Consider the following 12,845-nt stretch of genomic DNA (forward strand, 5'->3'; position numbering starts at 1 on the left):
ATGATCCGCCACTACGTGTCCATCCTGCTGGAGAGCGACAAGAAGCTCACCCAGGAACAAGTATCTGACAGGTCAGCGCCCTCCCTTCCCCAGCCTACCTCACACCGCCGTGACCTTGGACAAGAAAGTGCAGGCGTTGTGTCAATTTGCCGAGGTTCACGTCTCGCCCCCACTGGCAAGGTGACCTTACCCGTTACCTCTGTGTTTCACTTTTGTCTTCTGTGAAATGGGGATGATAATAGTACCTGCCTCATAGACAGGTGGGAATCAAATTAGATGATGTCTATAAATCCCTTAGCACAGGATCTAGGACGTATTGAGTGTTAAAAACAAACAAAAAACAACGGTGCTGTTAATCCTTTAGGTTAGTCGCCAACCCTCGGTGGGTTACCTATGAACTATCCCATCCCACCCTTTCGTTGGGAAGAGTGCCCGGTGCTTTGTAGCTTTTAGTATTTGTAACATCCAGTCGGGTGAGTGTGATAATCTGCATTCTACCAAATTACTGTTCCAATGGTTAGCTGAGATGCTAAGTACCAAAGCGCTTTGCAATCTGTAACACTGCTGTTAGACATGTAAGGAATTGTAATTATCATTTCCCTTCCTAGGGTGAAGGCAACTTCCTCACATACTTCATTGCAGTATTTATTTATTTATTTATTTATTTATTTAATTTAACTTAATTTAATTTTTGAGACGGAGTTTCGCTCTTGTTGCACTAGATTAAGTATTTATTATTTTTCCCTTTGCATATTTTATCACTTGAACAGAAACTCTGAGAGCAGGGTCGTGACTTTGTCTTACTCTATACCCCATAGCATGCAGCAGGGTGCAAGGCATATGGTAGGCCATCAAAAAACTTGTTCACAGCCAGGCATGGTGGCTCTCGCCTGTAATCTCAATACTTTGGGAGGCTGAGGCGGGAGAATCGCTTGAGCCCTGGAGTTCAAGACCAGCCTGGGCAACATAATGAGACCACTGTCTCTACAAAAAAATTTAAACATTAGCCAGGTGCAGTGGTGTGTGCCTGTAGTCCCAGCTACTCGGGAAGCTGAGATGGGAGGATTACTTGAGCCCGGGAGATCGAGGCTGAAGTGAGCCATGATCGCACCACTGCGTTTGCAGCCTCAATCACTGCAGCCTCGACCTCTTTGGTCCAGCCTGGGTGACAAAGCAAGACCCTGTCTCCAGAAAAAAAAACGAAAAAACACTTGTTCAGTCTATGATAATTCAAGACTTTTCCAGGCAGTGTAATCAAAAGAAATTCATCTAGCTCTCCTATATTTACGCTGCTGAATAGTTTTGTAGAAATGGAGTTGAATATCATGACCCTGAGGTATTTCAAGACCCTAAATAAGCAATCTTAAATTATCTTTTATTTTCTAAACACTCAATAGCTGTGTTCTCTGAAGTTTGCAAATTCTACAATAAATTTTTAATTTTGTATTTTTATTTTTGTGAATATCTAAAAATAAGTCCTTGTATTGTTATAAAGATAAAGCTTTGTAATTTGTAGCTCAAAGACATCTATTTATTTTTTGCAGAGACAGGGTCTCACTATGTTGCCCAGTTGGTCTCAAACTCCTGGGCTCAAGGGATCCTCCCATCTCAGCCTCCCAAAGTGCTGGGATTATAGGTGTGAGCCACTGTACCAGGCCTAAAAGACATTGTCTTATAATAAAACTTTAAACTCAGTACCTCTCAAACCAGAGTTCCACATTCTTAAGAATCTATGTCTTTTCCTTTCCAAAAAGTCAGTAGTATATTCAAGTTTGAGAACCATTTTTTACACACATTCTATCCCCAAACCTAGTCTAATGTATTTTATTCATGTATTTTTCAGCTTTGGTTTAATACCTGTCAGAATTTTTTTTTTTTTTTGAAACATTGTCTCGCTCTGTTGCCGAGACTGAAGCTGGGGAATAAGGTCAGTGATGCTTCTGCCATCCCTATGGAGCCACAGAGCCAGTCTGGGAAGCCCCACTTCATAGCTCCTTGGCTGCCAGGGAAAGAACAAGTGGGCTGGACTCTATGAGGTGGAACTGGACCCCAGGCCGTCTGCTATGGAATCGCTACCCAGAGACTTTATCAGGGTACCTCTTGGCTCCTGGCTTCAGAGTTCATAGTCTAGAATAATATTGTCCAATAAAATAGAATGTAAGTTACATTTACCTTTTAATTGTGGTATGGTTTCCTTCCTCTAAAAGTTACCCTCTTAAAGTGTACAATTCAGGGTTTTTTAGTATATTCACAAAGTTGTGCAACCATCACCACTATCGAATACTGCAGTGACTAATAGGCTGGAATGCAGTAGTCATAAGCCTATCATAAGCATAAGTAGAGAGTCTTCAAGGGGTTTTAACCATCTGGTTGTCTCGATGCAGGGGACGAGGCACCCACTGTCCCTCTCCCATAAGCCTGCCAAGAAGATTGATGTGGCCCGTGTAAACTTTGACCTGTACAAGCTGAACCCACAGGACTTCATTGGCTGCCTGAACATGAAAGCGACTTTTTATGATACGTACTCCCTTTCCTACGATCTGCACTGCTGTGGGGCCAAACGCATCATGAAGTGAGCAAATTGGGATTTCCTGGGGACAGGGTGGGTACGGGCAATGGGAGAGCCCCTGTCTATTCACATGGACTCAGCTTTCTCAGCACCTGGGTCTGGCTTTGGTGCTGACAAAGCATAGCCTGTATCAGACAACACGGAGCCTGATGGGCTCTCGAAGTGCTGTGGATGACACTGGCGTGTGCCCAGGGGTGCACGTGTTCCTCCTTGTGGAACCTGGATGCATTTTATTTTTATGACTACTTTCCACTCTAGCAACTACATTTTTTCATTGAAATAGGAAGTTTTCCTAAGTAGTCTTCTAGTCAGTTTTTTTAAAAATGAACATGTGTTGGCCAGGCACAGTGGCTCACGCCTGTAATCCCAGCACTTTGGGAGGCCAAGGTGGGTGGAACAGTTGAGGTCAGGAGTTTGACACCAGCCTGGCCAACATGGCAAAACCCAATCTCTACAAAAATTAGCTGGACATGGCAGTGCATGCCTGTGATCCCAACTACTGAGGAGGCTGAAGCAGGAGAATCGTTTGAACCCAGGAGGTGGAGGTGGCAGTGAGCCGAGATTGTGCCACTGCACTCCAGCCTGGGCGAAACAGCAAGTGTCTTACAAAAAAAAAAAAAAAAAAGTATGTGTCAAAGATTTAATTGAATTCATTAATTAATGAGAGAACTAGCAAGAAGTTACAATCATTCAAAGGAGAATTCAAAATCCCACACATATATAGGTCCAGTAAGAATGATGAGATAGGCTGGGTGCAGTGGCTCTCACCTGGAATCCCAGCACTTTGGGAGGTCAAGGCAGGAGGATCTCTTGAACCCAGGAGTTTGAGACCAGCCTTGGCAATAGTGAGAGAGAGAGAGAGAGACACACACACACACACACACACGGCAGGAGGATCTCTTGAGCCCAGGAGTTTGAGACCAGCCTGGGCAACATAGACACATGCGTGCACGCACACACACACACACACACACACACACACCTGGGCAACATAGACACACACATACACACACACACACACACACACAGTTTGAGACCAGCCTGAGCAACATAGTGAGAGGCGTGCACGCTGGGAGCAGTGGTAGTATGTGCCCATAATCCCAGCTAGGTGGGAGGATTGCTTGAGCCCAGGAGTTTGAGGCTGCAGTGAGATATGACCATACCACTGTGTACTCCAGCCTAGGCAACAGCATGAGGCCTTGTCTCTAAAAAGAAGAAAAAAAGAGATAAATGTATACATACAAAATTGGGTTTTTTCTCCCGTGGGGATGGGAAGAATGAAATAATCCTCCCTCCATAGGACAGAATTAGTTTGTAAGTCTTACAGACCACAGTCATTTGTACCATATAACGAACTTTTCTTAAAACTTACTTTGAAAGCCTAACCAAGTGTCTGAGGAAGCATGAGAATATGTGAGGTTAGAAGCTGCGTGCCGTTATGGTGATGTTTCCCAAATTCGGCTGCTCCAGTGGCGCCCTGGGGCATCCTTACCCATTGGGTGGATGTAGCCACTGAGGCTGAAGTGATTGAATCAGTCCAAAGCCACAAAACTTGCGAGCAGCAGAGCGTGGCTGCTAGTCCATCTTTCTGATAGTCTATTCTTCTCCAGTTCCTTCATTCAGTGTTTTCTGAGTGCCCACTGCGTGCCTGGCCCTATGCTGTAACTACAGATTCAGAGATGAACAGAATATCAGAACAAGTTCCCTGAGGGCAGGAATTTCTGTGGCCTTCAGCACCTTGGTAAATGCTGACACATAGTAGTTATTTAAATGATTGTAGAATAAATGAAGACACAGGTGATCTCTGTTCACATGGGGCTTCTGAGAAATCCTGCTCAGGATCCCAAGAGTTCTACCAGATCACATGTAGCTAGAACATATCAGACCTTCTTGCTTTCTTAGTTGATCTCCTGCAGACCCAATCTGCAGATGAGGAAACTGAGGCTGTGTGGGTCTGCTTGCCAGAGACAATGGTGGGTGGCAGGCTTGAGCCTGGTTCTGTGGCTGAGAGTTCCATTTTCCTCTTCAGCTGCTTCTTCCAGGATACTACCATCTCATGCCACCTCTTGACCTCAGACTACTACCAATAGTCTGCATATTTCAAAATTATGAACAAGAAGTTTCAGACCAGCCGGGGGCAGTGGCTCATACCTGTAATTCTAGCACTTTGGGAGGCCGAGGGAGGTGAATCACCTGAGGTCAGGAGTTCAAGACCAGCCTGGGCAACATGGTGAAACCCCATCTTTACTAAAAATACAAAAATTAGCCGGGCGTGGTGACACACTCCTGTAATCACAGCTACTCAGGAGGCTGAGGCAGGAGAATCACTTGAACCTGGAATGTGAAGGTTGCAGTGAGCCGAGATCACACCATTGCACTCCAGCCTGGGCGACAGAATAAGACTCTGTCTCAAAAAAAAAAAAAAAAAAAAAAAAAAGGTTTCAGACCTTAAACTCAGTCCAGTTAGGGGAGGTGGGACACTTAAACCTAAACACAGTCTAGTGACTGGAATCAGTTTAGTGACTTAGTGGTATCACTAGGTTTTTTTTAGTTATAATAAATATGTATAGCATAAAATCTATTGTTTGGACCATTTTAAGTGTACAATTCAGTGCCATTAAGTACATTCACAATGTTGCCCAGCCATCACCACCATCCATTTCCAGACCTCTTGCATCATCTTAACCAGAAACTCTGTCCCCCTGAAGCACTAAGTCTCCATTCCTCCTCCAGACACTGGTAGCCTCCACTCCACTTTCTGTCTTATCAGTTTGCCAATTCTAGTACCATATGGAACTGGAATCAGTCAATACTCATCCTTCGTTTCTGGCTTCCTTGACTTCGGATTTTCAAGGGTCGTTCATATTGCAGTATGGATCAGAATTTCATTCCTTTTTTTTTTTTTTTGAGATAGAGTCTCGCTCTGTCACCCAGGCTGGAGTGCAGTGGCACGATTTCAGCTAACTACAACCTCTGCCTCCTGGGTTCAAGCAGTTCTCTGCCTCAGCCTCCCGAGTAGCCCGCCACCATGCCCGGCTAATTTTTTTGTAGTTTTTGAGTAGAGACATGGTTTCACCATCCTGGCCAGGTTGGTCTTGAACTCCTGACCTTGTGATCTGCCCACCTCAGCCTCCCAAAGTGCTGGTATTACAGGCGTGAGTCACTGTGCCCGGCCTCAGAATTTTTCTTTTTTTTTTTTTTTTTTTTTTTGGAGACGGAGTCTCATTCTTTCGCCAGGCTGGAGTGCAGTGGCACGATCTCAGCTCACTGCAACCTCCAACTCCCAGTTCAAGCGATTCTCCTGCCTCAGCCTCCCAAGTAGCTGGGATTACAGGCGCATGCCACCACGCCCGGCTAATTTTTGTATTTTTAGCAGAGATGTGGTTTCGCTGTTTTGGCCAGGATGGTCTCGATTTCCTGACCTCGTGATCCGCCCGCCTCGTTCTCCCAAAGTGCTGGGATTACAGGCCTGAGCCACCACGACCGGCCAACCTCAGAATTTCATTCCTTTTTAAGGCTGGTCAGCTAGGTTGTCAGCCTCAGTTCCTTAATTTGAGAAGTGGGTATACTTCTAAGATATAGCCTTGAAAATGTAAAGTATTCTCTTGTGTAGATGTTAATAGTTCTAAGTCTTTCTGCTGCCCACACCCCAGTCAGACCATAAGTTCACTTACTGAATGAATGTTAATAAAAGACTAAAGTTTGAACAACAGCCAGGGAACACTTCTTTGCCTTTTGTTTTCCACTCCCCTATCTCACTTAGGACTAGACACCTCGAGTGACCCTCACATACCCCTTTCAAACAGATTTGGTAAGAATTTGATTAAAATTATCTAGCATTCTTTCTATTTTTTTAGAGACAGCGTCTCCTCTGTCATCTAGGCTACAGTGCAGTGGTGCAATCATGGCTCACTGCAACCTCAACCTCGTAGGCGCAAGTGATCCTCCTGAGTAGCACAAGTGTGCGCTACCATGCTTGGCTAGTTCTTTAATACTTTTGTAGAGACAAGGTCTCATTAGACCAGGCTGGTCTCAAACTCCTGGCCTCAAGCCATCCTCCTCGGCCTCCCAAAGTGCTGGAATTATAGGCGTGAACCAGGGCACCTAGCCAAAGTTGTCTAGCATTCAACCAGCTGCTCTTGAACCTGCCCCCGCTTCCCCATTTCCCCTACTTTCCAAATATCCAACCCCATGTTAATTGCTTTATGCTATTTCAGCCTCATGACCCTGGGTGGCAAGTGCAATCCCATTTTACCCATGAGGGAGCTGAAGCTCAAAACTAGAGCAGTTTGTTGAAGTTCACCCAGCTAATAAGACTGGATTAGGACTTAGACCTGCCTGATTCAGGTTCAGTTCTCAGTACATGCTCATGCCAGGCATGGGTGTCTTCATGTCTAGCACTCTGAACATGAGCTAGACTGCAGGTGACTTAGAAAGGCCTCAGAGTCTAGAACAGAGTGTCTCAAGGGCAGAGCCACATTATGGAGATTAATCTGGCTGGACCAAAGTAGTAGTAGAAAAATAGCCATATGAAATGAGCTGGGGTTTTGCATGAGAAAGTAGGGAGGTTCCGGGCATCTCAATTAAGGTGGAATTGTAGGTCCTCGCCTTAATCCTGATCCCATCTGCAGCATCTGTTCCTATTTGCACATCGCTCTAGAATTGATGAAATGCTTTTAGTGCTACCACCTCAGTGGTATTCAAATGTTATTAATGAAGAAAACAAACAATGAAACCAATCCCTTCCAGGCCAGCATGGGAATAATGGGTTGTAGGGAGGTGTACACTTATGTTTTATTCTTATTTATTTATTTTTGAGATGTTCTGTTGCCCAGGCTCAATCTCGGCTCACTACAACCTCTGTCTCCCGGGTTCAAGCGATTCTCGTGCCTCAGCTTCCCAAGTAGCTGAGATTACAGGTGTGTGCCACCACACCTGGCTAATTTTTTTGTATTTTTTAGTAGAGACAGGGTTTCACCATGTTGGCCAGGCTGGTCTCAAACTGCTGACCTCAAGTGATCCGCCCGCCTCAGCCTCCTGAAGTGCTAGGATTACAGGCATGAGCCACTGAGCCCAGCTTCGTTTTGTTGTTGGTGGTGGTTTTGTTTTTTGTTTTTTATTTTATTTTATTTTTTTATTTTTTTGACAGAGTCTTGCTCTGTCACCCAGGCTGTAGTGCAGTGGCATCATCTCAGCTCACTGCAACCTCCGCCTCCTGGGTTCAAGCGATTTTCCTGCCTCAGGCTCTCAATTAGCTGGAATTACAGGCGCCCACCAGCAGGTCTAATTTTTGTATTTTTAATAGGGACTGGGTTTTGCCATGTTGGCCACGCTAGTCTCAAACTCCTGATCTCAGGTGACTCACCCACCATGGCCTCCCAAAGTGTTAGGATTACAGGCATGAGCCACTACGCCCAACCTACTTTGTGGTTTTGACTTGCATGCCCTCTCATTCCACCCAGGGAGGCTCTCCGCTGGGCCCTCTTCAGCATGCAAGCCACAGGCCACATGCTGCTTTACCTCCCGTTACCTGCAGCAGCTCCTCGATGCTACGGAGGAAGGGCAGCCCCCCAAGGGCAAGGCCTCATCCCTCATCCCGACCTGTCTGAAGATACTGCAGTGAAAGCCCAAGCCCTAGCTTTCCCCAGTGAAGGACTAGACTAGGGACCCCACGCTCAACTGGTAGTGCCCACAAGCCTGGCAGCTGTAGAGCCGCTAACCTCCCCACACCTCCCTCACCGCACTGGACCCTGAGTTAGGAGGAGGGGCTGGAAACCTGGGGTGGGTTGGCCAAAGGAGAACCTCAGGCTCCTAGCCTGGCCTAGCTCCTTCCTGCCCAAGGTAGCTTAGCCCATCCAGACTGGTCCCGAAGTCTGCCCCTCCATTGGCATGAAGTCTGCCCCTCAGGAATCCGGCCTCGCAGGCTGTACTTTCATGGTGCTCTCTACCTTCTGGCCCCCGTCCCAGAACATTCCTGAGTGAATTCTCAAGCACACCAGCATGTGATATTAGGGAATTTGCAATAAATTATTGATGCTGATGTATCTTTGCCTGTGTTCTTTGGGGTGGGGTTCTATCTGGAAGGTTGAAGAGGGCTAAAGGAAGAGCTGAATCTGTTGTCAAACTATTCTCCATAACGTAAGATTACAAATAATAGCAGTTTTTCTACCAAAGGGGAAACAAAAAAAAAAAAGCTGAGCACAGTGACATGTGCCTGCAGTCCCAGCTACTCAGCAGGCTGTGGTGGGAGCATCCCTTGAGACCAGGAGTTCAAGGCCAGCCCGGGGCACAATAGCAAGAGCCCAAGCTCTTTAAAAAACAAAATTGCAGGCCAGGCACGGTGGCTCACACTTGTAATCCCAGCACTTTAGGAGGCCGAGGTGGGCAGATCACGAGGTTGGGAGATCAGAGATCGAGACCACAGTGAAACCCTGTCTCTACTAAAAATACAAAAAAAAAAAAAAATTAGCCAGGCGTGATGGCAGGCGCCTGTAGTCCCAGCTACCCTGAGAGGCTGAGGCAGGAGAATGGTGTGAACCCAGGAGGCGGAGCTTACAGTGAGCCGAGATCGCACCATTGCACTCCAGCCTGCCTGGACGACAGAGCGAGACTCCGTCTCAAAAAAAAAAAAAAAATTGCATTTGATTTTGAAACTAAAGTCGGCTGAATTTGAGGCTTGAGCTGACCATGTAATTGATACCATAAGTAACAATTTCCTAATTAAATTCACCTATCAGAGGAGCTTCAATTGAGCAGGTGGGATTAAATCACTCTTCTAATTTCTCAGTGTCCCATTTTATAATAACCGTTTAAGTGGTTAGGTGAAAAAGTACTACTCAAGCTGTAAGGCATTTCTCCGTCAATGCCCATCCTAATTTGCCAGACAGCTTATCTTTCATGTTCAGGACTTTCAACCTCGGGATTTCAAAGTGGGCTCATAGGTAACCCCAAAGAGTAGTAGCCTCTCATCAGTGTGAGCTGGCATTTTCCCATATTGGACAACTCAAGACAAGCATGAAAGGCTGAACTTAGGCCGGGCATGGTGGCTCATGCCTGTAATCCCAGCACTTTGGGAGGCCAAGGCAGGTGGATTACCTGAGGTCAGCAGTTGGAGACCAGCCTGGCCAACATGGCCAAATCCTGTCTCTACTAAAATACAAAAAATTAGCCAGGCATGCTTGTAGGCACCTGTAATCCCAGCTATTTGGGAGGCTGAGGCAGGAGAATTGCTTAAATCTGGGAGGCACAGGTTGCAGTGAGCCAAGATCATGCCATTGCACTCTAGCCTGGATGACAGAGTGAGACTCTGTCTCAAAAAAAAAAAAAAAAAACGAAAAATAAAACAAAACCAATCGTTTCACGACTCTTACTGTAAAGCCTATTTGGATTTAGTAAATACTAAGGCAAAGGTCTGTTTTACCAAAGCTGGTCTGGGAGCTATTTCTGGCAGCGGACCCAAACCCTGCAACCTGTGGGCGAAGCTGCTTCAGAAGCTCGCTGAAGAAGGCCTGCTATTCCGGGCTCTCCTGCTCTTTTGCAGTTACGGCTGGAGGCTGGCCTGGTGTCAGGCTGGCTCCATGGGGTGGGCCGTCTGGCAGGGAGGCCTGATGTTTGTATCAGCACAGAAGCTATCCCAGTCCACCCTTGCCGAAGCTGTGGCAGGGCCTACCTGCTCCTTCCGTAAAGTGCTCAGTAACAGAGTTGGAGTGGGGGTGGGAGGCTCGGTATTTGTCCCAAGCTTCTCTCCTCCTGAGATCCGAGTTTCACAAGTGAATCTTGAGCAACTGCCCACGGTCTCTTGGCATTGAGCCCAGGGAAAACAAGGTTCTTTCTTTTCTTCCAGGAGCTCGAGGCTAATGGAGTCAAAGCAGCTGTGGTCAGTGAACAGGAAAAGGCAGCCTTTGATGAGGCTGGGGGGCTGGGGTGGGAAGATTCCAAACAGCAAAGGAGCTTGAGCCTCAGTAGGGCCTGGTGATCCTAATGGGAGAATGGCCTTTCCTGGGGCCCCCCAGCACAGCCAGGAGCAGCTATCGTCAAGGTGGGCTGTATCCCAGCCCCTCCAGCTCAGCCTTTTCATTTGTTCAGGCTGGTGCTCACGTGTGCACAGGACGCCTTTCAGAAGGAAGATTCTAAATCCCAGGGGCCTGTGATGGCACAGCCACATGTCTGAGCCCAAAACAAGAGAACCACATGTGTTTTTGCCACACTTCTTGCCAGTGCTGTCCATATTTGTGTACATAATTTTTTGTTTGTTTCTTTTCTTTGAGACAGAGTCTCACTCTTGTTGCCCAGGCTGGAGTGCAGTGGCACTATCTCAGCTCACTGCAACCTTTGCCTGCTGGGTTCAAGCAATTCTTCTGCCTCAACCTCCCAAGTAGCTGGGATTACAGGCACCCACCACCATGCCCAGGTAATTTTTATTTTTCTTAGAGATGGGGTTTCGCCACATTGGCCAGGCTGGTCTCAAACTCCTGACCTCAGGTGATCCACCTGCCTCAGCCTCCGAAAGTGCTGGGATTACAGGCGTGAGACACCGCACCCGGCTCTTGTACACATAATTTTATTTTATTTGAGACGGAGTCTTGCTCTGTTGCCCAGGCTGGAGTGCAGTGGCATGATCTCGCCTCACTGCAACCTCTGCCTCTCAGGCTCAAGAGATTCTTGTGCCTCAGCCTTCCAGGTAGCTGGGACTGTGCACCACTATGCCTGGCTAATGTTTGTATTTTTAGTAGAGTTGGGGTTTCACCATGTTAGCCAGGCTGGTCTCGAACTCTTGGCCTCAAGAGATCTGTCCGCCTCGGCTTCCCAGAGTGCCTTGGATTCCCAAAGTGCTGGGATTACAGGTGTGAACCATCATGCCTGGCATGTGCACATCATTTTAATAACTGATATTTTTGAAAACATTGTTTATTGACAATTTATATACAATAAAATGTATTATTTACAAGTATGTCTTTCAATAAGTTTTGGCAAATTTATAAAGTTATGTAACCACCATTTCAGGCAAACCAAAAAGCTGCCATCTGTCCCTTTATAGTCATATAAATAGACTTTCTAAAATGTGATATAAATAGAATGATATATCTTAAAAATTTTTATTTCTATTTTTGTAAATTAAAAAAATTATTTAGAAAATTATGAATCATATAGTCTTTTATATCTGGCTTAGATTTTTAAACTGTGTGTGTGTGTATGTGTGTGTGAAGAAGAAATATATCAGCAAGGTAAAACATTTAAGCGGTTCCAAAGGGTAAACATTCATCTAACCCCATCTGATTCCTTCAGAAGCAAACACCATCTTGTTTTTGTGTGTATTTTCAGAAACACAGAGGATGTAAATATAACTAAGAAATTGGCCAGGCGTGGTGGCTCACGCCTGTAATCCCAGCACTTTGGGAGGCCGAGGTGGGCAGATCACAAGGTCAGGAGATCGAGACCAACCTGGCTAACATGGTGAAACCCCGTCTCTACTAAAAAAGAAAAAATTAGCCAGGCATGGTGGCAGGCACCTGTAGTCCCAGCTGCTGTGGAGGCTGAGGCAGGAGAATGGTGTGAACCCGGGAGGCGGAGCTTGCAGTGAGCCGAGATTGCGCCACTGCACTCTAGCCTGGGCGACAGAGCAAGACTCCGTCTCAAAAAATAATAATAATAAATAAAAATTAAAAAAAAAAGAAATAGACACCCATCACAGGCCAGGTGCGGTGGCTCACGCCTGTAATTCCAGCACTTTGGGAGGCCAAGGCAGGGAGATCACCTGAGGTCGGGAGTTTGAGACCAGCTTGACCAACATGGAGAAACCCTGTCTCTACTAAAAATACAAAATTAGCTGGGTGTGGTGGCACATGCCTGTAGTCTCAGCTACCCGGGAGGCTGAGGCAGGAGAATCCCTTGAACCCGGGAGGCGGAGATTGCAGTGAGCAGAAATCGCACCATTGCACTCCAGCCTGGGCAATAAGAGCAAAACTCCACCTCAAAATAAAAAAAAAAAAAAAAGAAAAGAAAGGAATAAAAAAGAAATAGACATCCATCACATACACATATGCTTATTCCAGTCACACTTTCCTCTTCTGATTTTTTTTTTTTTTTTTGAGAGGGAGTCTCGCTCTGTCGCCCAGGCTGGAGTGCAGTGGCACAATTTCGGCTCACTGCAAGCTCCGCCTCCTGGGTTCACGCCATTCTCCTTCCTCAGCCTCCCGAGTAGCTGGGACTACAGGCGCCTGCCACTACGCCTGGCTAATTGTTTTGTATTTTTAGTAGAGATGGGGTTTCACCATGT

At 46.3% G+C, this 12,845-nt stretch overlaps 2 protein-coding genes and 1 pseudogene across 2 annotated transcripts in view; 1 reads left to right on the forward strand and 2 right to left on the reverse strand.

The window, feature by feature from the left end:
• On the forward strand, positions 1–8,613 carry LOC129471660 (lipid transferase CIDEC-like; annotated as a pseudogene).
• LOC134735431 (uncharacterized) lies at positions 3,196–10,993 on the reverse strand. Its single transcript, XM_063630414.1, has 2 exons — positions 10,239–10,993; positions 3,196–3,774 (listed from the first exon to the last, which is right to left on the reverse strand). Exons 1-2 carry the CDS (start codon positions 10,806–10,808, stop codon positions 3,334–3,336), a joined length of 1,011 nt encoding a protein of 336 aa, XP_063486484.1. The 5' UTR covers positions 10,809–10,993; the 3' UTR covers positions 3,196–3,333.
• The window catches only part of LOC134735432 (Fanconi anemia group D2 protein-like), a 19,519-nt gene continuing 17,051 nt past the window's right edge, over positions 10,378–12,845 (reverse strand). The window contains exon 3 of the transcript XR_010118550.1: positions 10,378–10,422. The gene's annotated coding sequence lies outside the window, so the exon portion shown is untranslated. The remainder of the gene's footprint in view (positions 10,423–12,845) is intronic.

This window comes from Symphalangus syndactylus, chromosome 21, assembly GCF_028878055.3.
Source record: "Symphalangus syndactylus isolate Jambi chromosome 21, NHGRI_mSymSyn1-v2.1_pri, whole genome shotgun sequence".
In the NCBI taxonomy this organism is placed as follows: Eukaryota; Metazoa; Chordata; class Mammalia; order Primates; family Hylobatidae; genus Symphalangus; species Symphalangus syndactylus.